General features: G+C 41.3%; 1 protein-coding gene across 1 annotated transcript in view; it reads left to right on the top strand.

Moving 5' to 3' along the window:
* The window catches only part of NID1 (nidogen 1), an 89,095-nt gene that overhangs the window by 50,187 nt on the left and 12,695 nt on the right, over window positions 1–26,213 (top strand). Inside the window, 5 exon segments of the mRNA XM_030556945.1 lie at window positions 3,133–3,276; window positions 4,131–4,253; window positions 16,947–17,174; window positions 18,127–18,299; window positions 21,401–21,527. Coding sequence (XP_030412805.1) covers window positions 3,133–3,276; window positions 4,131–4,253; window positions 16,947–17,174; window positions 18,127–18,299; window positions 21,401–21,527 — 795 coding nt within the window.

Genomic DNA, 26,213 nt, shown 5'->3' with positions numbered 1-26,213 from the left:
CACTTAAAAAAAACAGAAATAGAAACATTTAATACAGAGGCTACGTTGTTTATTATCACAGTGAAGGAGTTTGTAGACTATTTGTAGCATCATTTACACATAGCAAACATAGCACAGAGAGGCCACAGCAGCGAAGACATGGTGAGTAATGGGGTGAGTGTTTCTGCCGCGACTCATCTGGGTGGGGAGCTGCTTGAGTCAGGACTCACTGCGGCTTCTGTGCATTGGGGAAAGCAGAGAGCAGCTGGGGGGAAAGTGCACTGAACACCACCCCCACAATTGCCACAGCAGTTACTCCTCTGGGAAGGGGAGCTGCTTGAGTCATGGCTCATTGGGGTTTCTGTGCATTGGGGAAAGCAGAGAGCAGCTGGGGGGGACCTGCACTGAACACTATCCCTACATTTTCAACAGGATTTTCTACTGCCAGATATATCACTGCTGCGTGTTAGCTGGGAAGAGAGGGAGGGTCTTCTACAGCAATGTGGATTCCGCCCTGGCCCCTATGCAGCTTGCCTGTGTGCAGCAATGGTTCCCCCACCCCTCGCGGCTCAGTGGCGCGGGCGCGTTAGCCTGACTGGGACAAGGACCACAGTGGCTCTCCTTATAAACTTGCGCAAGCGCATTGCCCACACTCTGGCTGAAACTTTTGAAGAGATTACCGAGGCCGATTACCGAGACGTGATAGACCAAATCAATGGGCTATTCCACATCTCGGCATGCATGCATGCAGCCATAACCCTCCCCCCGCTCCTCTCCCAAAACATTTCCATCCTTAAAATAAAAGCTGCTTACCAGGAACCCACTCCTCTGCTTCTTCTTCACCAAGAAGTTCCAGCTGCTGCGACTGGCTACCTTCCTCCTGGCTTGAGAAGAGCTCCTGGCTGCATGCCTCCTGGGACTCCGGGGTGTCTCCCTCCGCCCCAGTAGCCTCACTTTTGGCTTCCTCTACACCCTCCCCCACTTCTCCCTGCTCTGAACTCTCCATCGTGGTCCTCGGATTGGCAGTGGGGTCACACCCAAGTATGGCATCCAGCTCCTTGTAAAAACGGCAGGTCGTGGAGGCAGCTCCTGAGCGGCGGTTTCCCTCAAGGGCTTTGCAATAGGCACTCCGCAGCTCCTTTACTTTAACTCTGCACTGCAACGCGTCCCATTCATGGCCCCTTTGCAGCAAGGACTTTGATATCTGCCCATAGGTATCATAATTTCTACGGCTGGAGCGCAGCTGTGACTGCACAGCTTCCTCACCCCAAACACTGATGAGGTCCTGCAGCTCGGAAGTGTTCCATGCTGGGGCTCGTTTGGGGCGTGGAGGCATGGTCACTGATTGATTGATTGCACTCCACACCTGGCTGAGCAAACAGGAAGGGGATTTTTAAAATTCCCGGTGCATTTAAAGGGCGGGTCACCTGAGCCCAGGGCAGTGGAGTGCGAAATGATGAGCAGAGTGGCTGAAAAGGTATGCTGGGATACCTCCTAATACCCTGGAGGCCAATGAAAGTGCTTTTGGTGGCCACACTTGATGACCAGCGCTGCATAACCAGCGCTGGAATCGCTACACCCCAAGCAGACCAAGTGTACAGCCAGCGCTGCAGCCAGGGAATTGCAGCGCTGGCTGTGCTTTGCAAGTGTGGACACAGAGTGAGTTGCAGCACTGTAACCCCATCACCAGCGCTGCAACTCTCCAGTGTAGCCAAGCCCTAAGCACCAAAGCAGGTGTCTGTTGCCTTCTTTTGTGCTTGTTCAACTTGCTCTTTCAAGGCAGTGCTCTTACTCAGCTTTAGCTCTTTCATAGTACTTGTATTAAGTGCAAGTGGCATGAAACTCCCAAAATCTTGTGACCTATTAGCATGTCAGCGTTACTGGAGTTGTGTCCATTTTTACTGAATATTTAGGTTAGTTGTTGCATAATAGGTTTTTCCATTGATGATGAAGCTGTTAATATGGCATTGGGCGTAGGCTGTTGATCAGAAGCTGTTGATTCCATCAGAGGTGGAGAAAAGGGTTGTAAATGGGTGCTGTGCTCAGATTGTGGGCTGCAGGTCAGGAGGGTTTTTGGATATACAGCCCAGAGTATAAAATGGGGGCGGGGAGGCTCTATACTAAAATTTACTTTCATAGAGCAACAAATCTAAATGATCCCAACTCTGTCAGTGGTTTTCTACCAGGGCTTTCCATGTGGAAAAGAAGATATAGTGACTCGCATCATAGATCTTGCTGTGACAGCAGTGTTTGCTGGTAGCATTGTAATCTACATGTCTGTACTGTTGAGAGAGAAGTAATTCAGAACTTGCTCTCCAGTCATCCTGTCTCTTCTAGAAAAGAGCCCATGAAGGAGTAGCTCTTGGTGAGCACTCATGCACCAGCAGTTAGAATGCTGCTGTGGCTGCACGTGTTGCAGATTCAAATATTTCTGGGGACAAGGGGGATTTCAAAATTGATTTTAATTCTATTTTGCCTCTTCCCTTTCTCTTAGACACAACAAGTAGGAGCGGGAAGTTCTGGAGAGTGATAGAAGTAGTGTTGGGCATGGAATAGCTGTTGTTACTGTAGGAAATGTGATAGCAAACACAGCTGTAAGTAGATTGTGATAGCTGCTGCAGTTAGCCAAAATTTCTCCCCATTAATCTACAAATGTATTTGGCTCCTACTGAGTCACAGCTCCCATCTGTTGCCAAGTGACAACAATCCTGGGACAGTTTAGTGGGATACTGAATTATTCCCAGTATGTTTGACTGATAGTTCAGCCAACATGTTGATAGGCCTATACAAGGTTATTTTCCTGACATTTTGTCAACCACTACTTGGTTAATTACAGAAAGGAAAAATCTTTTGGATGCTAGGATTTGTGTGTGTGGTGACTTCTCTGTGGCATAGTACAACACATTTTTGGCCCAAACCTGCAAGGTGGTGAATAGAATGAAGCCCTTCATTTGTAAAATGGCCTTGTCCTGCAAGGTACATAATGTAAGTAAGTACAGACTGATAAATAAAACAAAGGTTCCTTTGCAATTAATGTCTTTTGAGAAATTGTTTTTCTTTCTCTGAAATGTATCTCTAGCTGCAGATTAAGTAGAGGGAAAATTTAAATGTGTAAAATCTCATTTTTAATTTTGTGTTTATCTAAACTTACAGCTGTTGAACATGTTATAAACCATTGTGCAATGGGCACACACAATTGTGATATTCCTCAGCGTGCCCAATGTGTATATGTTGACAGCTCTTCTTACATCTGCACATGTCTAGATGGCTTCTCTGGAGATGGACACTCCTGTGTAGGTGCGTCGCACCATTTGTTTATTTAGAACAGTTTTGCTGATTATTATATATGCTAGTGAGCCAGTTGATACCTGCCTTGGTTTGATTTTTAAATCACTTATTTCCGATTTTCAAATAGAAAGTGTCTTGGTTGATAGGTCTCCTAATAGACATAAATTCAACCCTTATGTTTTCCCCACTCATTTGTAACCCAGGTTGATAAGCTGATAAGTAGCCTGGCTCTGATGGGAGAATTGCAATAATCTTAAACAGTTCTTAGTTTATGGTCACCTAAACAGAACAGGTCAGATCCTCAGTTGGTGTAAATGAATGTAGAGCAATGCCTGTTTATTTCAGTTGAGGATGTGGCCCACCATGCCTATCACACTGAATTTGTGATAGTAACATGCTTTTTTCACGTTACTTGGACTGCAGGGCCGTGGCGGCTTCCCATAATTGTATGCGCTGGAACCTTTGCCAGCCAAATCCTAACCATTTTTATAGGGTCCACCAATCTAAAGATCTGTTGCTTCAGAAATCCAGAATTTTTTTAAATAATGTGGGTAGGTATCTGTTAGTAAACTGTCAACAATGCTTTTTCTTAGAATTTTCTGTTTAAATTTTGCATGCTTTACCACTGGAAAGCAAATCCTAACCTAGATATGGGGGTAAAACTTTCAAAAGCAATGAAGTGGCATAGGAGCTGAAGTTCCATTGAAAGTCAGTGGAATTTAGGATTCTAGGTGTTAGTCACTTTGAAAAATGAGACCTCCGCTCCTAAGCCACTTTGGCACCTTAAAACGAACAACTTAACTGTGATCTATAAGCTATTGTATATCATGAGAAATTATCTGGCTTGATTTTCTGTTTTACAGATGTAGATGAATGTCGTCAGAACCGCTGTCATCCAGATGCTTTCTGCTACAACACTCCTGGGTCTTTCAGTTGCCACTGTAAGGCAGGTTATCGTGGGGATGGTTTCCAGTGTGTGTTAGGAGGTAAAGTTTTACCGTTCTTCAATTTGGGACCAGAAATAAAGCTCAAGAATCAGAGGACAAACGTTTAACCTATTTCATCGCTAGAACAAAAAAATATTAGTAGCCTTATTGTTTTAATGTAATATTTAATTGATCAGTGGCTAGTGTCTAAGCATTCTGATACTCCTAAGTGTATTTAGGGCCAGATTTTCTAAAGGTCAAATAAATAGGGCTGTATGTAGTGGGTTGATACCACAATTGTGTATACACAATGTCAGTTAGGCATTTAACTGGCTATTTGCTCATACAAACCTAGCAATTCAGCATGCCATTGCATTCACACTTTAGTGTGCCATCTTTGTCTCCTATGGTGTTGAAAATCAAGCCCTACTGTTAATATGATTCAGTAGTGTCTTCACTTTTCAAAGGAGCCCATCTCCATATTTTTCTAGGTTCCCCTTCTCCCCATCCCCTCATTGGTTGCGTACTTAAAATGTATGACCTTTCAGATAGGTCTTATAGGCTCTTGGTGTCTGGTCCCTTGTCCCTGTTTTCACTTGATTTAAAGTAGATATCTGTGGGAGTATTCATTGTATTATCTTTCAACTGATGCATTGTGTTATGAAGGGGAAGGAGGAACACATGTTCACTCCTTCTGCAGTAAACAGGGCAAGATCTAGTGATTCTAGTCCCTATTTAGGGAAGTCAGTGTCTTGACATAACAATGGGTATAACCTGTTCTGAAAAAGGATCTATCTGTCTGAACAAAACAAACCTACTCTCTTTTTTTGTTAGGATAATAGCTCTCCAGCCAATCCAATTTTTATTTAAAGTTATTTAACCAGATGTTTCAGCTACTAGAATTATTCCTGTCCTTGTGAGGCGTTTGTGTAATTTGCAATACTTGTTTTCATTCACATATGTCAAAATTAATACAGCTAATGAGGAAAAAAGAATTATTCCTGCCTACTGCCCTATAGGTATTAACAACTTTTATTCAGATGGGACAAGCTGTCCAGTAGGTATATTAACATGTTACACTGTTACTGCATGGCTCTCAGGTTGCATTAGTGGAGGAAACAGGCGTATTGGTTTCAGATTTGTTATTGTAAATGGTATTGCATTAATTCTATAAATAATTTGTCACTTTTCATTTAAATTACATTACAAACCTTTCCAGACATTTTACGATAAAAATGCTGCATATGGACAGTAGTTACTAGAAAACGGCAGTTCCGGTCAAATAAAAACTGACCCAAACACGAACCCAAAATTTGCCAAACTTTTCTTAAGATTTGAAATTGTAGACAACTGTTTTTACCTCATCTGTTTCTTCACATTCCAAACAGAAGTGTTGAAATAACTATGAGAACCATTCTTCCTGTTCTTGGGTCTAGAATTTGAGCTTGTGTAAATCCTTGCAGCTCCACTGGCTTTGTTTAGGCTATACCAGTTTATACTACTGGACAATCTGGCCCAAAATGGTCAACTTGACAGACCCAAGAGTTTCAGATGAACATACTTGGGTAGTTCATCAAATCTCTAAGCCATTTGAAGCTTGCCTCTTATTAGTACTACTTATGAAACGTTTTTGAAAGAATGGTTCTTTCTATTTATACATTTCTGTAGTACAGCACAAAGCAAAATGTCAAAATCTTTATGCAATTGACAATATGATTTTTTTTTAGAGCCCTCAACTTTTTAAAGCTTGCCCAGAGGTGTACTTACATGACATACTATATTATGGCTGTAGCTTAATTTTTAGGGGGTCTTCCCCCTGTATTTCCTAGTTGCCCTAAAAGTCAAAACTTTAGAACTGAGTGCTTAATGTCTCATCACTGAGGCAAAAGAGGCATTTGCAGCACACCAGTAAAAAGCTGTTGTGAGGTAGTGATATTTTATGTTTGTGGATCATATTTATTTAACTCTTCCTTAACAGCACATATGGTATGTCAAATCGTCCAATATTTGTAGACTTTTCTGTACTAACTAAACTCACTGGAGCAGATTGAAGCCAGATTTGCAGCATTAATTCTGAAGCTCTAGCTTTTGTCACCTTTTAAGCCAGTGTTTCAGTATTCTTAGTTTTCATGCATGAATACCTATGTGTATAGATGGAAAGTTTTATATAGTGTTTCTTGCCTTATTAAGTATTTCTCAAACTAACCTGAAGATGAGAACTGAGTTTTTGCCTTAGAAGGAACTTTTAGGTAATTTGAAACCAAATTGAAATTTAAAGATTCTAAATTTTTCCATGAATCACAGATGTAGAAATATTGCTTTGACATCTGTTGCATCCCCTTTGTTACAGCAGAACCAGTTGAAGCTGGCAAATTAATGTTATGCAGAAAGCCTAGTTTTAAGAATATATTGAATTTCATCTGAATATATATATAATATAATAACGTGTTTGCACTGTTAAAAGTTTATTATTTACTGCATAAAACAAACGTATACTAAACCTTTGTTTTAATTTATTATGGTTAATACAAAGTGACTTTTAGTATATAGTAGTAGCTTCATAATATTTTTATGCTATGTAGGATGACTTCTACTGTATTTCTTTGTGGAATTTGTCTAAATGCTTTTAAAAATCTGGTCCCAAGTGCCTAGTACTCCAGCTGCACCTTAAATCTGCTGAGTTTAATACCCTATTTGTTTGGCTGGTAATCATAATTTTTTTTGAGTCCTGTACCTTACTTGACCTTCCACTTTCAAGGTAAAATATCTTGCTGTGTATGGATCTATCCTAAAACAATGTTAATGGTAATATAATAGCTGGTAGAGTTTTTAGTACCTAGTGTTTTTAGGGCTGAGAATCTACTAAAGTTCATTAAACTTTTTATGTTTCTAGTTTGTTTTTTTTCTTATGACTTCTGCTATGAATTAGGGACATACCTAAACCACCAGCATCAAATTAGTTTAGTGCATAAAATTTGATTACAAAAACTGATTGGTAGATAAGAAACTTATCCTTTGCAGGTGAATTAAGTCTGATTGGAATACAGTAGAACTCTACTACTTCTCACTTCACTAAGCTGCAACGCTGGTAATTCTCACAAAAAACTTGTGGTTACTCCACTCTTCAACAGAGGGATAGTAGCAGATGCTGTAGAGAGGCTTCATATCGCTAAAACTTCATTACTTTTATGAAGTTTTATCAATAATTAAAACCAAAATATACTTGTTAAAAGTGGCTCAAGTGCATGTCCAGATTTATTTTTATAACTGTGCTTTGTTCACTTTATTGGCTGACTTTTAATATGTGGTGCTCCACAGTGCGTCTCCCAGTTGGAGTATTTTAGTGAGGATCTACTATATCCAAATTTACTATCTATCCAGGCTTTTTCCCTCCTACTTCTTCCATATCAAGATGAGATCTCATTGACCTAAACTAACTCACTAATACACCTCTACCCCGATATAACGCTGTCCTTGGGAGCCAAAAAAGTCATACCATGTTATAGGTCAAACTGCATTATATCGAACTTGCTTTGATCCACCGGAGTGCGCAGACCCCCTTCTCCCCCGCCACCCCCCTCCCCAAGCACTGCTTTACCGTGTTATATCGGAATTCGTGTTATATCAGGTCGCGTTATATCGGGATAGAGGTGTATCTCTCCAGATAGCTATCAGCTTGGAGATTTTCATTCGACTAATTAATCAGTCCTTGCTACATATAGTCTTCCCAGCAGCTTATACAACTGGCTGCTTATGATTTTTTTATCACAAAAAAGTGAGTCTAGCTACTGCTGAAATGGGCCTCTTGAAACAATTAAACTGACAAGTAGAGATGGGCCCAAGCCACAAAGTTTGAACTTAGAGCTGAACTTTACTAATAAGCATCAAGATTCAGAACTAAGCATCTGTTGAATCTAATAGACAAAATGTTGCTTTATGCAGCCTTTATTCTCCTTGATACAAAATTAATCTTGAATTATGGGTTCCATACAATGAGTAACAATCTGTTTTATGCATTTTTTCTTTTTTTTTTTTTAACCAGTACATGGTAAATCTTCTCTCAGAAGTAGTTGTTGGAAATTGTCTGGAATTTCACATTCATTCCAAACTTAGCCACCTTGTTAATGAAAGAGTTGATGTGAGCAGTGACATTCCAGCAGCTATTAAGAATGTCTGAACTTCATTATTTCCTCACGCTTCATTTTTTCAGTTAAAAAAGAAACAGATGTCTGAGCCCTCCCATGCCTGCAAACCCCAGAGGCTATGTTTACTAAACAGGGGGAAAAAAAAAAAAAAGATTCTTGGGTTGGGAGCTATGGCCACTAAATCATATTTTTACTTCAAGGTCCCAGAAACACAGACAAGGTTTTCCTCTCAAGGCCAAAAGAGTGATGTGTATAATCTCTTTCATATGAGAAATGCATTGACAGCATTAGTCTGTTTACTGTTTGTATTATATCACTACAAATACAGGTAAACTGATTAATAGGAGTGAGATTTTAATGTTGACATTTTTAACCTGTTCTTTGAGACTGTTCAGGACTAGCAATTGAAAATCCCAGTGTAGTTTCTTGTAGTACCCAGAATGAACTGTCCAAACAAGAAACATAAAATAACTATGAGATTACATAATGACTCGGGGCACGATATAAAAACATTTTCTGTAGTTTCCATTTGAGAATGAAAATGTGATTGAGTTGGTAGATCAGAAGTTGAAAATATTTTAATGGCTTATAAAACTGACTATCTGAATTTGGCATGATTACAAAGCCAGTGCATAATCACTTTTGATGGGTGACTAAGGGGAGGAAGATGTCCCATATACTGTGGAACTTGAAATAAATTGAAAATGACATGGATGCGGGAAAGTGTGATGGAACAAAAATTAAACAGCTCTTGCTGTAGGAAGGTCATTCTTATACATTCATAAGGCTGGTCTACACTTGGGGGAAGGGGGGTCGATGTAAGATACGCAACTTCAGCTACAGGAATAGCGTAGCTGAAGTTGACATATATTATTTCGACTTACCTCCCGTCCTCATGGTGTGGGTTCGACGGCCGCAGCTCCCCCATCAACTCCACTTCCGCCTCTCGCCGGTGGAGTTCTGGAGTCAACGGGAGCGCATTCAGGGATCGATTTATCGCATCTAGAGGAGACACGATAAATCAATCCCCGATAGATCGATTGCTACCCGCTGATCCGGCGGGTAGTGTGGATGGTACCCATAGACTTCAAGGCCAGAAGGCATCACTAAGACCATGTGGTCTGACTTTCTTCATAACACAAGCCACCTCACCAAGAATTTCTACATCACCCAGTAGTATTTGCATCAAGACCATAACTGCTGTTTGAGCTATAGCATATCTTTTAGACAGACATTCTGTCTTGATTTACAAGAATTCCAGTGATGGAGAATCCACCACAGCCCGAGGTAAGATGTTCCACTGGTTAATTACCCTCACTGTTACGAATATATGCTTTATTTCTAGTCTGAATTTGTCTAGCTTCAGCTTCCTAACATTGGATCTCATTATGCTATTTTTGCTTGATTAAAGAGGCATCTAACATCAGAAATCTCCTTCCCCATGTAGGTACTGGTAGAATCACCATTTAAGCTTCTCTGGATAAACTAAATAGATTGAACATCTTCGATATCTCTCTGTAACAGATTTTTTTTCAGACTTTAAATTATTCTTGTAGTTCTTTTCTGAGCCTTTTTCCAATTTTTCAACTTCCCTTTTGAAGTGTTGACACCAGAATGGGACAGAGCATTCCAGTATGGTCTCACCAGTGCCATGTGCAAAGGTAATACTGCCTCTGCAATCCATGACGTTTCCCTAGTTATACATAAAAGGATCCTACTTACCCTTCTAGCTGCATCATCACATTGGGAGCTCATATGCAGTTACTTGTCTACTGCTATGCATCCGAAGAAGCGAGCTATAGCCCACAAACGCTCATGCTGAAATAAATTTGTTAGTCTCTAAGGTGCCACAAGTACTCCTGTTCTTTTTGTGATTTTTTAAGTCCTTTTCAAGGTCACTGTGCTCCAGGATACAGGCCCTGTAACAAAGTGACTGTTTGCTGAGCGCCCCCTCCTGTGGGGCGGGGCTGGGTTCTGTTTACAGGTACCCTGCCCCTTTTAGCCCCCTAAGAACTATGCACAGGATTTCACATAAAACAATTGCTGTATTAACACCACCCCTATCTGGGGCCAGTTTAATAACAGAAATGGGTCCTAACAGTCCTCTAGGGTCCCAAAATAAAGTCCATCACCACATAACAGTCCATACTTAACTCTCATGTTTGTCTTACAGCTGGAGCTCATCTTCCATCCCAGGCTGTTCTCATCTTTCTTCTTAGCTAGATGTTAGCCTTCTGACATGGCCTCTAGGCTCAAACTCCATCGAGGTTTCCTCAGAGCCTCTTGCTCCCTCGGCTTCTCTCTAGATCACAGCTCCCTTGGTCTCAGGGTCTTCCCTGCAGGAGCTGTTCACGTTCTACAATCTCCAGAGCCTCCTCACTTCATTCTTTTTCTGTTTGTTTTCCATAGTGAAGCAAACTTGATTGGATAGTTATAGCCACCACCAGCTACAATTCCTAAATACCTCATGGTTTATGTTCTCTCATCCTGCCCTGTATCTTTCAGGTAAGGTATGTTATAACAAAGCACTGTAACAGCCTTAATATGGAGTCACAGGCAGTCCCATTTGGCTCCCCAGTCTATCTTGTCACCCCAGGCAAGCATGCCTCTGTGATAGATGGTTGCTTTACACCAAAAATTGCAGCAATATTCAGGTTACTCCTAGTCTCAAAGGACCAGTCACTCACCCCAGGTCATTTTGCGCCTCAGATCTCACACAAAAGACCATGCTTGTAGCCACACCTGTAATAAACTAACGAAAGGTTTATTAATTAGGAAGAAAAAATGAGTTGTTTATAGGGTGACCAGACAGCAAGTGTGAAAAATTGGAACAGGTGGTGGGGGGCAATAGGAGCCTATATAAGAAAAAGCCCCAAATATCGGGATTGTCCTTATAAAATCGGGACATCTAGTTACCCTAGTTATTCACAAGTTTAAAGCAGGTAAGCATACATGCACAAAGATACAGTCTTAAGTTCAAAAGGTTATAGAAGTTTCTTTAATAAGCAAGCTTTTTTGTCTTTTGAGGCTAGCCCAAGCCAACTTGCTTGGGGATCTCTTGCATATGTTTAGATATCTCTGCCCATCAGAGTCCAGATAGCATACAGAGACCTTCTAGTGAGAGTTTTTTATCCCCATTTCCCTAGAGCCCAAGCTGATGGAAGAACTCTTCCTGGGTGGGTGGGGGGAGCAATCGACAAAGTCTTTGTTCCACAATGGCCCATTTGGATTCAGCAGTCCTTCCTGATGGGCAGGAGGTAACACCTTCTGTAGGAATCTAGCATTTTGCATTACATGAAGTTTTTTTTTCCTGTTTGGTGAGTTAGAGTTTCTGAACAAATATTTTACAGTTATAGCGCAAACACTTAAGCATTATCTTTATAGCATGGGACATATTGTAAGTATTATAAACAGCACCCTCCAAGCATTCCATACATTCTAAACACTACACACATTCTTATATCACTAATATCAATTTTAACTATATGAACCCACAGGTAAGCCAGACTGGTTTCCAACTATTCATTTGTGAGTGTTCAGTAAGGCCTGGGGCCTTGGCAGGTTAATTTTCATCATCTGAGTCAGATGCCACCAACAGAAGGTTGATTTGATTTTCTTCTTTGATAGTTCAATTTCTGTAGTTTTCGCATCAGTGTTGTTTTTAGAAGACTTGGACGGCACTTCAGATTCTTAACCTTTGACCAAGTGCTGTAGCTACTTTTAGAAATCTCACATTGCTGCCTTCTTTGCGTTTTGTCAGATCTGCAGTGAAAGAGTTCTTAAAATGAACAACATGTGCTCCGTCATCATCCGAGACTGCTATGACATGAAATATACTGCAGAATGTGGATAAAACAGAGTAGGAGGCATACAATTCTCCCCCAAGGAGTTCAGCCACAAATTTAATAAATGCATTATTTTTTTAACGAGCATCATCGGCATGGAAGCATGTCCTCTGGAATGGTGGCTGAAGCATGAAGGGGCATATGAATGTTTAGCATATCTGGCACGTACATACCTTGAAATGCTGGCTATAAAAGTGCCATGCGAATGCCTGTTCTAACTTTCAGTTGACGTAAATAAGAAGCGGGCAGCATTACCACCCGTACATTTAAAAAAACTTGTTTGTCTTAGTGATTGGCTGAACAAGTAGTAGTACTGGGTGGACTTGTAGAATCTGAAGTTTTACATTGTTTTGGTTTTGAGTGCAGTTATGGAACAAAAAAATTACATTTGTAAGTTGCACTTTCACAGTAAATAGATTGCGCTATGGTACTTGTATGAAGTGAATTGAAAAATACTATTATTTTTGTTTGCCATTTTTACAGTGCAAATAGTTGTAATAAAAAATAAATACAAAATGAGCACTGTCTATTTTGTATATTGTATTGTAATTAAAATCAATATATTTGAAAACGTTGAAAAAATCCAATAATATTTAATAAATTTCAATTGGAATTGTATTGTTTAATAGTGCAATTAAAACTGTGATTTATCACGATTAATTTTTTTGAGTTAATCGTGTGACTTAACTGCAATTAATACACAGCCCTGCTTACAATTCAAACTACAAAAGAGGGGAAAGAAGTCCAGTGTAAAAGCAAAGTGATGAGTGCTTGTAGTTGTAGGATTTCATTTTTTTGGTTGGTGGTGATGGTACTGGTGAATTTTTATATGTATGTTGTAATATGAGCTAAAGTAAGCATTATGAGTTGAAGGATGAGAATAAGGGTGAAAGACTAGCCAAAATAAATGTGTGCGCTCAGTATAGAATGCATATGCTGATGATGATTTTATTCCTGTTCACAGATTTTTAATAAAAATATTTATCTAAAGTAGGCTGTTTACAAGAATGAAAGAATAGATCTCAAGATAACCTATAGACAGTTGGATGGAACTGAAAGCTTAACACAAATCCATAAATATAAATATGCACATAGAGCAGGTAGCACAAATGAGTAGGAGGATGATTTTCAAAGGCACTCAACTCTCATTGAAAAGCAGTGGGAATTGGGTGTTTAGTTGTCTTCTGTATCTTTATAAATATAGGCTAAGACTTTAAAAGTTTAAAAAAGCCATGGGCTCCAGAGTCTGGAAACTAGATGTCTGATCCAATAAACTGTTACTTATGTGAGTAATCCCATTGACTTTATTGGGACTAATTGCATAAACAGACATTTGCAAGATTGATCCCTAGCATTGCAATAGCAAATAAAGCATGGGGGGGGGTTGTTTGTGTCAAGGAGACTTAACAAAACTGCAGGGTGAACTGCTATGGTTATATAAAAAGTATCTTTACTATAGCTGCCTGTCTATGTGATGAAAGTGAAATTATTTTGCTTGGGCTTCTCTTATATAAATATTTTTGTAAACTCTTATCAGTTGACTATGGCTTCGGTTCATGAGAACTCTGCAGATGTGTTTTGGAAACTTTCATTCTTAACATTTACATTCTTCTTAACTAGCTATCGGAAAGGAATTGTCAAAATTAAGGCCTCAGTCCTTCAATTGGAGCCACATGAGCAGCGCTTTGTGACTGTATGGAGTTTCAGGATCTGCCCACATGGCTCTGATTGCAATATTTGCCTCAAGTCCTAATCCTGCAAACAGTTATGCATGTGCTTGTTTAAGTAAAGTTGAACACGTATAAATATTTGCAGGATTGGGACTTAAATTGGTAGTCATGAGTAACTTGCAATTTACCATTTTGCTGTGGGTTTTGCCATCTCGTTTTTTACTTTCCTATAACTAGCGTGGAAGGTATCCTTGTAACTAAGTTCATATACATATGTTAACTCCAAGATCCTTGTGACATTTCTATTTAGCTGTAGTAAGACTGTTTTATGTAACAACCAGATTACAATTAGAGTGCATGCATTCCTTTCTATAATACGTAATTGCTAACTCCTTTTAAAAATGTATTCATTCTCTTGATTTATATTTAGAAATTTAAGTTGTTAATAAAATAACTGCTGATTTAGTTTTGTTAGCCTCAGTCAATACTGAATTTCTATTACACTATTTGGTAATTAATTCTTGGGGCAGTGAGGAGCAATGGCCAACCTCTGGGATTCATATTTGTTTTTGGAGGAAGGAGGGGCTGATGCCTTCTCACAAAGATAATTTGGATGGATAATAGTTTCCTTTTAAAACCCTAGAACAGTAGAAAAAAGTGGCTGGCTGGCCTCCAGCTGCTGTACACCCTCAGCTTTCACTGGAGAATGCTATACACAGAACATGACCTCTTAAAAAACACAAGCAGTGTGGGCAAACGAGCCAATTACTGCATTCCCTGCTTTTTTATAATGCATTGCTGGGAAGATGATCATTTCAAACACACACAAAATATTAGCTCTATAGTGTTCCTTAAAAATCTGTGCTCTACCTTGTCTCAGTGTACTTCACCACCCACCATAGAGCCGAGGCCAAATATTTCAGTTGTTTAGAGATGCTGAGCTGTTCTCCAGATATTTGCATTTCCCTATTTTAATTTTGTCCAGGTGTCTGAGATGTGTCCCAAGCCTGTCCTTGCATAACTGGTTTAAATATTTTTATTTATTTATTTTTTTAAATCTAAGGTTTGTATCTGTGTGACTGTAAAAACCATACAAATGAGCTGTGTCATCTGCAGAGCCTGCTCTACTGTCATTGTTCCCTGCCAGGCTGTTGTATGGTGTAAAACACAAACAAATAAATGGAAGTGGTGATGTTAAACCTTATCATCAAACAGTTCATAGTGGTTGTTGCTGGCTGGCTGGAGAACTGGTTCTGCAGGCTGAGAAAGGAGGTAGGGGATGTGCAGTCACAGCTGATCTCTCTCTCTCTCTCCCTCCCTCCCAAAACGCTGCAGGGACCTTCAAAGTAAGATAACACTAATCCAGTCAGTTGTGTCTGGAGACATAAGTCATTTGTCTGTATGTTTTGAGTTTGTTTATGCTGAAGGGCAGGTCAAAGGAAAAGTTGGTGTTCCTCCCATGCTACTATTCCCTGTTTCATGAGGTATATGATTACAGTATATTTTTTCATAAGCCAATTTTGTGATGTCTTTTGGAAAACCTGTTCTTCAGAGGACTGTGCCCAACCCTCCTAATCATATAGAATGGTGATGGTTCCTTTGTGACCTCTTTATTAACAGATCTCCACAGGTCATGGGGCTGCTGCATGTCATCAATTTCTAGACTGGTACAGGAACTCCTCCCTTAATGTTGTAGTTATGTTCCTGAAAAATGCAACTTTGAGTGAAATGATGTTAAGCGAATCCAGTTTCCCCATAAGAATTAATGTAAATAGGGGGGTTAGGTTCCAGGGCAGCTTCCCCTACTCTGCAAGTACCAGGGGCGGAGGGCTCAACCCTCAACCCACCCACTTCACCCCTTCCCCCAAGCCCCTACCCTTGACCTGCCTCTTCTCTCCCCCCCCCCCGACTTCCTCCCCATGCTGCATCCTGGCTCCTCCCCCCATCCTCCTAAACGCCACAAGCCAGCTGATTGCCATGTTCAGGAGGCAGGGGAGCGAGGGAGGAGGCACGCCGAGTCCTCCCTTCTGCCCGGGGCAATCAGCTGGTTTGCGGCATTCGGGAGGGAGGGGCAGCCTGCACGCTGAGTCCTCACTCCTCCCTCCTGCCTCCAAAACACCGTAAGCCAGCTGATTGCCATGGGCAGGAGGAGGGGGAAGGTGGTGATCCAGGAATCTTCCAGCGGGTAGAAGGTGCTGGGTGGTGGGGGCAGTAGAGAGGCAGCCAGCTGTGGAGAAAGCAGGCAGCCAAACAGTGTAAGAGTGGAGCATTGCACAACTTTAAATCAAATGTTCTCTAACTGATCAGCAACAAAACAAGCGTTAAGCGGGACGACTTTAATTGACGAGTTACTGTGTATCTGTTCTGCCTGATATGTCCTTCTTTTCAACACATTTACAAGACAGTAGAATCTAATCCTATGATATCTCCACCCCACATCCCTTGTTTATATCTTCTCTCCCCCCACTCCCCTTTTGGACCAGACCACACTATCTTTGCAGATACCAGAGGGATGTCACCCTGCTTGTCACATAAAGCCATAAGGAGGCACTACTCTTTCTGGCTTCTGCAGAGAACTTGTAATTTCTGCTGCTTATCATGGACTTGCTCTTGTGGATCTGAAGGGAGAGTCCCCCTTTAGAGCTGCAAAAAAAATTACATCTACTGTATAGCATAGCTAGTTAGCTGCAATTCTGGGGGTGAGGGGGTGTTGCAAATTGCTTACACATTATGCTGCCTTCTCCTGGAGGAGTGAAGTTCCATTCTAGGGTAACGATGTACAGGCAGAATGAATACATAAAGTATTAAAATCTAGCATTTGCTCATGGTCTCAGACTACACAAAGTTACACTTTTAACACTGATTGTGAAATCTGTTTTGAGATAAATGTGCCACACTTCCATTTGTCAGGTTATCATTGAAGTTACAATACCTTATCTTTTCAGATAGGACATCAGGACTTGTAATAGTAAAAACTTTCTTTAAAGGCTGGAGTCTGGAATACTCTTACCATATTCTGCTGCACTAGGATGCTGTAGCTGGTCAGGTATATAAAATAAAATAAAATATATTCATTGCATTATTTTTTTGCAGAACTGGAGAAAACTAAATGTCAGCGTGAACAAGAACAAGCTTTGGCTAGTGGGGGTTCTTCCTACTCACAAAGGCCTAGACCCATTGGTCAGTTTGTTCCTCAGTGTGATGAGCATGGGAATTATCAACCAACTCAATGCCATTCTAGCACTGGCTATTGTTGGTGTGTGGATAGGGATGGTAATGAGATCGATGGCACCAGAACTGGACCAGGAATCCGACCCCCATGTAAGTTGCTCAAGTATTTCTCTCTTCTACGGGTATCTCTTAAATTGTTGTAGCATCTATTTTCAGTGGATTCTGGTATACCATATAGGTGCAGCGCTGCACTGGAGTATTGCAGAGTTGTGCTATTTCAGTGGGAGCATGCCCATTGCTAAACCTCTTGAGGGCTATAACTAAGGCTCTGTTTTAGTACAGGCCTTTTTAGTAAAAGTCATGGACAGGTCACAGGCAGTAAACAAAAATTCACGGCCAGTGACCTGTCCGTGACTTTTACTAAAAATACCCCTGACTAAAACTTAGTGCGGGGAGGGTGGCGCAGGTGCTGAGGGGGACGGAGGGATTGGGGGTGGGTGAAAGCACGCAGGCACTGCCCCCGCAGATCCCACTGGCTGCAGTTCCCGGCCAATGGGAGTTGCAAAGCCAGCGCTTTGGGTAGAGGCAGCGCACAGAGCTGCCTGATCATTCCTCTACCTAGGAGCTGAGCGAGGGGGATGTCATCGCTTCCGGGGCCAGGTAAGTGCCGCCCAGAGCCCACCTCCCCCCGTCCTGTACCCCTGCCCCCTCCCACACCCAGATTCTGCTGCTGCTGGCTGGCGAGGGGGAGTGCAGTGGCCCAGACTGCCCCAGCAGCTGCCAGTACGACTGGCACAGGGGCTGCCTGAGCTGTCCCTGAGCCAGGCACACCAGCCGCTACAGAAGTCACAGAAAGGCACGGAATCCGTGACCTCTGTGACAAACTCACAGCCTTAGCTATAACACACTCTATTGCACCAGCACGTGCAAGAAAAATTCAGAAGCTGTAAAATATCTGTTGTACTACCTTCCTTGTTACTATCCATTTATAGTGCTATTTCTTTCTAAGATGTTTGTAATTTATGCATTGAAGATAATGGCTTACTTTCCTGTATTTGTATGAACTGAATTTTTCATTGGCTTTTTGTCATCTGTCACCAAGGTCTGAGCACAGCTGCTCCTCCTGTTGTTATTGGGCCCTCTGTTCGACCAGATTCAATTCCTCTGCCCCCAGGAACACACTTACTCTTTGCCCAAAGTGGGAAGATTGAACATGTCCCACTGGTGGAAAATAGTATGAAGAAAACTGATGCAAAAGCTTTACTGCATGTTCCAGTGAGTATCTGTTTTACTCCTATAGCCACTGGTGCTTAGGGAAAAATTGTCCTCTTGGTCACTGAAGAGACAGATTATGGACCTTGTTTAGAAGGGAAACTCTCTCAAATCTCCCTTACATTGGAGGACTTACTCATTTTAGTCCCAGATTTACCTGTGCTCCACACAAATATGGTATCCTCTCTCTCTCTCTCTCTCTTTTATTAAAATTCTTTATATCAGTAATAGAGTCCTGAAACTGAGGCTACAGAAAGAGTTATTTACACTAAATGAAAGGTTCCCACAGCATTTTAACTTTTCATCATGAATAAATCTTGCGTCCCTTCTTATGTCCAAAAATTCTGTAGCTCGTATGTGGGAACACTTCACTCTCAGACTCATGGTTTTCATTGGCTTCCTGTCCACTGCAGCCTCAAATATAAAACTCCATATTACTCTTAAAGGTCTTCCACTGAATTTGTCTTTTCTCCTCCTGTCATCTGTCTTAATATCACCCTGTTCTCCAGTCAGTTCTCTAATCACCTCAGATTACTCAATTTGTCAGTCCCCCTCTCCAGGTCTGGTCCCTGTCGGTAAATCCTTTCCCCACATTCTTTCCCACTGTTTGGAAAAAGCCTCTTCTCAAATGACTTCCTGATGCTTTTCAAATCCCATCCTCTTTTCCATAGCATGTGACTCTTAACCAGTGGTGGGCAACCTGCGGCCCATGGGCTGCACACAACCCAGCAAAGTAATCCGCTGGCGGGCCACCAGACAGTTTGTTTACGTTTACATGGCCACCCACAGCTCCCAGTGGCCGCGGTTCACCTTTCCCACCCAATGGGAGCTACAGAAAGTGGTGGCCAGAATGTCCCTGCAGCCCACGCCACTTCCCGCAGGTTATTCTTTGTAGGCCAAATACTGATCTCAGTTACACTGGTGCAACTCAGTGAGTAATGTCAGTAGAATTGCCCTGATGGAAGAGTAGAATTGGGTCCATTGTCTCTTGCCTGAAGATTCTATATAATAAAAGACTGATGTAGATCAGACCCAGTAGAAACTTGGGCAGTCAGGTTGATGTATAAGCAGAACTGGACATTCCTGTCAGTGAGGCTGGTGGCTCCATCTGTCTGGTCTGAATAAAATAATTTTAAAAGAGAAACTCCAGTGGAAACCTTCATAGGAAAGGCTAACTCTTAGTTTAATCGTTAATGAAACTTTTCCGACCTTTTTTTCCTTTAAACTGACATAACTGGATTTTTTTTTTTAATCCCAACTTGTAACTATAGAGAGAATTGTATAAATGTCAAGCAGAAACAGCATGTTGCAACAGGCAAACACTCTGATCACCCTGTGACCTATAGTCTGAATGCATGGTCAAGAACACCATGCATAAATAAATCTCATTTTAATGGATGTTTTTGAAATGCCTTGTTAAGGAGTTGTTGGACTCTTTGTACTCTTCCATTCTGTCAGAATCTTATCTTACTAAGGCATCACAAGAGACAGACTCAGGAATCCATACAAAATGAGGAGTGTCAGACTAAAAGTCCCATCCAATTGCTATGATAAGGATACTTTAAATCTAAATGTGTGCTCTTTAGGTTCTGCTTTCTTTTGCAATAGATTCTTAAATCTGTTCTGCTTGTCCACTGACTGTCTCAGGAAGAGGAAAAGCTGTGGTTTATTTTAAATAAGAATAGTTCATGTATTAAAAAATGCAGTTTTAATTTAATAAATTGTTTTAATATAGTACCATTCATACAAAGCAGTTCACAAACTACACACACAGCACCAATGAAAAACAGCCACCTTGAGTATGTGGGTTAGTGGCAGGCAGCAACTAAACATTGCATACCACATGTTAAAGGAATGTAGGGTACAGGAGGAAGAGAACAGACTCCATATAAGGGCTACCTGAGTGCCCCAGCATTGGGAGAGTAGATTGTGGGGACAGCACTTGAATGAGTGAGGAATGGATGCATGGTGTGTATGTATCGAGTAGACTGGGTGAGGAGTTGACGCATGGGAATGTGGGGGGCACCCCCAGTACAATCTGGGTGCATGATGGACAGGGGTGACGGTGGTGGTGACATCCAGGGAGCAGTGGGTGCACAGGTATGTTGGGGAGAGAAGGTGTGAATGGTGAGTGGATGAAATGTGGTTGGGTGAATGAGTATATTGGTGGCTGGCTGTTCTAGAGTCTAGTGGCAGAGTGTGTGATGGGTGTGAATACGTACTGGATGTGACAGATGGGTGAAAATTTAAGGTAATGGAAGGAAAGAAAGATGGGACAGTTAGAAAGAAAAGAAAAAGTTAAGGAAAGAGTAAAGAAGAAGATGAGAGAAAAACAGTGACAGGAAGGAGGTACTCATGAAAATGTGCAAAAGAGGGAGATAAGGAAAAATTAATCTGAAGGAAAAACACTGAAAAGTCTGGAGGGAAATATCAGGATTCCTGAAAGAAAAATATGGAGAAGGAGGAAAATGAGAAAATAAGTAATAGGCAAAGAGACTGCATCAGTCATTGAACTTGACACCAAAATAAACCAGTGTGCATGGTGTTTAATCTGATATGCAAAATTGGTTATTGGAACTATCCACAAAATTCAGCACTAACTCTCAGTAGGTCTCTGTGTTTGTAACAGAATCAAATACAATTTAAGGCCTGATTAATTAAAGGAGTTTTGATTAAATGTTTTGTGGGCTACTGAAAGATAATTCCCAGAATGCCTGTGCCTGCCAGTCCAGCCTAGATTTGTGGAGTCAGGATTACTGTTGTGAGATGGAGGGATCACAATTATTTCCTTTTTTAGATGAGTGAAGAGGGCATCTGGCCAGACTGCAGTCTGGACAGGGGTCGGGGTGCAGCAGCTTCTCACTTGCACTAACTACTTCTCCAACTGCTGTAAATCTGCTCCTCCTGGCCGCCCACCTCCCACCTGCCTCTATAGCTCTCCTCCATAACCTGACCCCAGCAGGGCCCCTCTGTTTTGCCTGCTGAGCCCTTATTCTTAACTCTGGCCCTGCATAGAGTCTGATGCTTAGACCCCAAGCCATTCTTTCTAGCTTTAGAACTGTTATTTAATATGAGGCTGTAATAATTCACTTATTGACTTACAGGACAGAGTTGTTATTGGAGTTGCGTATGACTGCATGGACAAGATGGTTTACTGGACAGAGATCAGTGGCCCCTCCATCAGTAGAGCCAGTTTGCATGGTGGGGAGCCAGCAACCATCATCAAAACAGGTAGCAATATCGGTTTCTGCTTCATAGATTCATTTCCAGCAGTGAGTGTAAAGACCTGCATACACCAACCTGCACTTACCATCCAGTGGCCTAGCCTGACTGCTCCAAGGCTAGATTGTTTAAAAGAAGGTCAGATTGGCAGAAATCAGAGTGATTGAATAATCTTAAGTTTTAAAAATCTTTACATTTAGAAAACCTGTCTATTTTATTATTACTTGTATTGCGGGAGCACCTAGTGGGCACAGCTCCATTGAGCTAGGCACAGGACATACAGTCCCTGCCCCAAAGAACTTACAATCTATGTATAAGGCAAGTGACAACAGGTGAATACATCTAACATGTAGGGCGAGCACAAGGTAACAGGGAGATGATTGTGATCTGGGTGATGAGCAGCACTCACCTTACACCACCTGCCAAACTATTGTTGAGTTTTTTTGTAGGCTGCTCGGCAGGAGGGATTTGAAGGATGAAGTAAGCATTTCTAATGGGTCTGCCATCACAAGAGCTAGGACAGGTCCCCAGCAGTTTGTACTAGTAGGCATAGGCTATTGGATAGCACCATAAACTGCCTTTCCACAAACTTTCATCATGAATTATAATGGATTGCTCAGCAGTCACAGTGCTAAACTGTGCTCATACTTCTGCTGTACATAGCAAAACAAACTTTGTGCCTATTAAGTCATTATAAACAGATTTGGGGAGGGGAGTTAATTTAGCAAAACAGTACAGTCACATTTAAAATTTTATTTTCTGTGTATCTGCTTTCGTTTGTCCTGGTTTTTAATAAGTATCTCCATCTGAGGTTTATTTCTATTGGAATTGAAAGGTGCTTCATTCACTTGTTGGACTAAATTAAGACTCTCAAGGCAGTAGAGGGATGGGCAGCTTGCACTCCCCTCTGCCCCCCCAAAGTGGTGGTTTTAGGGGACATTATCTCTGCATAAGGCAGAGGAAAGTGTCGTACTTCCTGGGTACAAGTGCCAGACTGTTCAGCAAGCACAACTGGTACAGCTGTGCAAAAGACAGCGAACATGGGGCATTCTGCCCAGAATTGTCTATCTTGCTGGTATGTAGGGGCTAGAAGGGTAGCTCTGCTAGTGTCGCACCTTCAGTGACGAGGCTGTAGTTTCCTAAAGGATATAATACCTCTCCCTGCCTGACCCTGTGGACTGGCTCTTCCCTACTCTTGAGCTGCATGCAGATCTCAGCAATCTGCTCTAAAGTCTTTGCAAGGGCACGTACATGTACCTTATCCTGTTTTTAAGGGGGCAGCTCTCATTTCTATACTTCCATAACTGATGCAAATAGTAACAAAAATACAAACAAAACTTATACAGCAATAAACAAATATTAGAACATTCAAAATTACTATTAAATGCATAATTTTACAGTGTAAAACCATTTCTATAATTATACTTGATTCCAGGGTCCTCACACAAGCAGAGTGGAATTGGTCTTTGCCCTGCTTTGTGCTCAGGAAGGGGATGCAATCATAGAATATCAGGGTTGGAAGGGACCTTGGGAGGTCATCTAGTCCAACCCCCTGCTCAAAGCAGGACCAATCCCCAGACAGATTTTTTTACCCCAGATCCCTAAGTGGCCCCCTCAAGGATTGAACTCTCAACCCTGGGTTTAGCAGGCCAATGCTCAAACCACTGAGCTCTCTTCCCCCTCATGTTACCACCTCTGGAGTGGGCACTGTTAGGGGCAGGGAATAGGTTCCTTCTGACTATCTTCTAACACTAAAACCATGACTTGGGCCTCCTTTCAATTCTAGTAGAACTAACCTCAAAGGTGTATTCTAGACTCTTACAGTGAGTCTGTGCCCATCCACGTACAGAGGGGTTGGTGGAAGGACGACTACTTTCCATTCTGTTTATCTTTAAGGACACTTCAGAACAAAGCTCTTTTTGCTTATCTGTGAATAAGCTAGCAGGGGAGGGAAGCATAAAATAGAAATGCTGACACACACAATTCTTATTGATAGTGGATTATGTGTATATTGCAGTGACTTTTCAGAGAACCTGTGACTTCATTTAATGAGAATTGTATTTGTTTCACATCTTCCCTCCTCCTTACAGTGTCTTGTATATTGTAGAGCCATTTAACACTATATCATGAAGGGGTGAAAGCAAATGTGATCAGTACTTCAGGCCCATAGGTGGTTTGTTATAACCAAGTTGCATTTTCAGGTAATCTTCCATGTCTTTTGTCTGCTATGGAAGCAGAAAGTATCTAAAGACTCATTCAGGACTCTGTTGTCCTTGTTGCTGGTGCAGATTGTGACAAATCAAGTGCTTGTGAAGTGATGCTAAAGCAATAGTTTTCTTAATTTTCTGCACAAAACATCAGATGCATTATATCATGGAATCAAAACAAAACACTAAGGTGTTGACTACAAGTGTTTAATTGGGCATTTACGTGGTGTGCTTTGCTAGCCAAAATGTAAATTAAAAATTGCAGAGCCACTACTCCCAGTCTTTCAGAAGACACTGAGATTATCCTGTTTTTGCTGTTGCTCTCCTTTCTGTGTGCTGAAGCTCCCTTGTTCAATTTGCAGTTTGTTTTTGTATTGAACATTTATTTCTTTGTTCATGTTCTTGCGATTTGGAGTTTGTTTGCTTTGCAGGGGCATGTTTTGGTATGGGGCTCCATCCAGCTCTCATCTGCCTCTGCAGCTGCATAGCCTCCCAAGGCTACAAGTTTCCTGAGCTCTGCAGCTGCAGGGGCTGCTCCACACAGGGAACTTCCCCTCTGCTGCAGTTGTTTAAATCATATGAGACATACATGTGTGCACAAGCTTGTCCACTTCCCAAGGGCAGAGTTTAGGACTGTCTCCAGCCTGACTCCAGTACTGATATCCTGAAATCATGGCACTGGGAGTGACTGGTGAGGTGGGGGAGGGGATGCACAGAGCATGCTTAATATATTCCCTTACACATGTTATCTGGGGCCAAGTTTCCCTCTGGCTAAGTGTTAGCCAGCCAGGAAAGACATTTACTTCAGGCCACACACAGATTCTTTAAATCTCCTGGCTGACAGCTCAAAATAGAATTGTGCCAGGGAGAAGGGACTCCTGGAAACCACTGGTAGCAGATGTCTAACCCACTACCCTCTCCTATTCCCCCCTAAAAGACCATCAGAGTTAGCAGTCCTCCCATTCAGTGACCGGGGATGGGAGACAGGCTCTCCACCCCACATGAGGCAGCTCCCACTGCCTACTGACCTCAGCAAGAGATGAAGGGATATAGAAGCATGATTTGGGGGTGGGAGAGGAATGTAATTTATATTTGCTCTCTACAGCTTGATCAGTTCTTTGCAGATTTCAGTCTTGGAATGGGTGTTCGTTTCCACTTGTCCAACATGCACACACATGCTTGATCATGCGTACACATACACACACATGACTTGTGACGCAAATAAGTTACAAACCAAGATAAGGCAATGCAGCTTCTGCTGATTATGGTCCAATATAACTCTTATTAGAATAATGACAGTGTCAATTTTTTTAAAAATCCCACCTTGCATTTTGCGCATTCTCCCCAGGAACCCAGTTTGGGTTGAGAAATATGACACTTGTTTAATGGTTAAATAATGAATAAATGTGAAAATGAATAGACAAACTCAATTCATTTCAATTAAGCTTTCTTTGAAATTCAGAAATGGGGAGTGTAGTTCTGCATTGGAAAGCTTCCCTGACAGCTGGTTTTCATGAAGGGACATTGACACTTTTGAAACAACTCCATGCAATCTTTCCTTAGTGGTTCATTCAGAGTTTATACCTCTGGATTTATCCTGAAGTGGGATTGTATTTACATTTAGTTTCTTGTGTGCAGCCTGTTCTTCTCTATGGACCTGGACATCCGGAAAACTGTAGAGCAATTTTTTTGTGCTGGCTGATTACAAGAAACTTTAATATGCCTTTTTATTTATATTTTTTAAGTATTTGTTTCTCCTATTATTTAGAGTGAGAAATCACTGGGACCAGAGTAATAGGTCATTATCTGCTATTTCCTGTTGCTTTTGGAACAGATAACTGTCCAAGAAAAACTATGCACGAACAGTACTAAAACATGTTCCAAACAAAATCCCTCCACAAAACACAATTGAATTTAAATTCCATGTAGCTAGCTAAGATTAATTCTGTTAGCACTTTGGAGATTAATATTTTTAAAACGTATTCAAGTTTATGTATTTAAATTGTAACCAGTACAAGAATATAGCTTTCAGGATGTTGCATTGTTTGTTCTCCTTTTGTACTGACATACTTCTAAGATTTTTAAGCCCACCCCAGATCTTTATAAAGACCATTTTGTTTTCCAAGAGGATAGAATAATTTCAATTCTGATGAGCAACAGTGTTTGTTTCCCTACCAGCCATTCTTCTTAAGTCTGCATTACACACCTATTTTTGTATTAGCACTACTATTTTAGATAAAGTTGTGATTTTTTGGTTTGTTTGGGTTTTTTTAAAACAAAAAATAGTTATCCCAGTTGAACCCCTAGCGTTGGTGCAGATATACAGATAAGTGCCTTAATACTATTATAGTTCACTTCCTGTATGGTAATACACTGTACTGGTATAACTGTGTCCACGCTAGGGGACTATACCAATGTAGGTGTACTGATATAGTTACTTTTGTAGGTAGACAAGTCCTTAGGTTAGAATTTGTGCTAAATTCCAGCA

Source organism: Gopherus evgoodei, chromosome 3, assembly GCF_007399415.2.
Source record: "Gopherus evgoodei ecotype Sinaloan lineage chromosome 3, rGopEvg1_v1.p, whole genome shotgun sequence".
NCBI classification, from domain to species: domain Eukaryota; kingdom Metazoa; phylum Chordata; order Testudines; family Testudinidae; genus Gopherus; species Gopherus evgoodei.
This window is presented reverse-complemented; position numbering and strand designations above follow the sequence as displayed.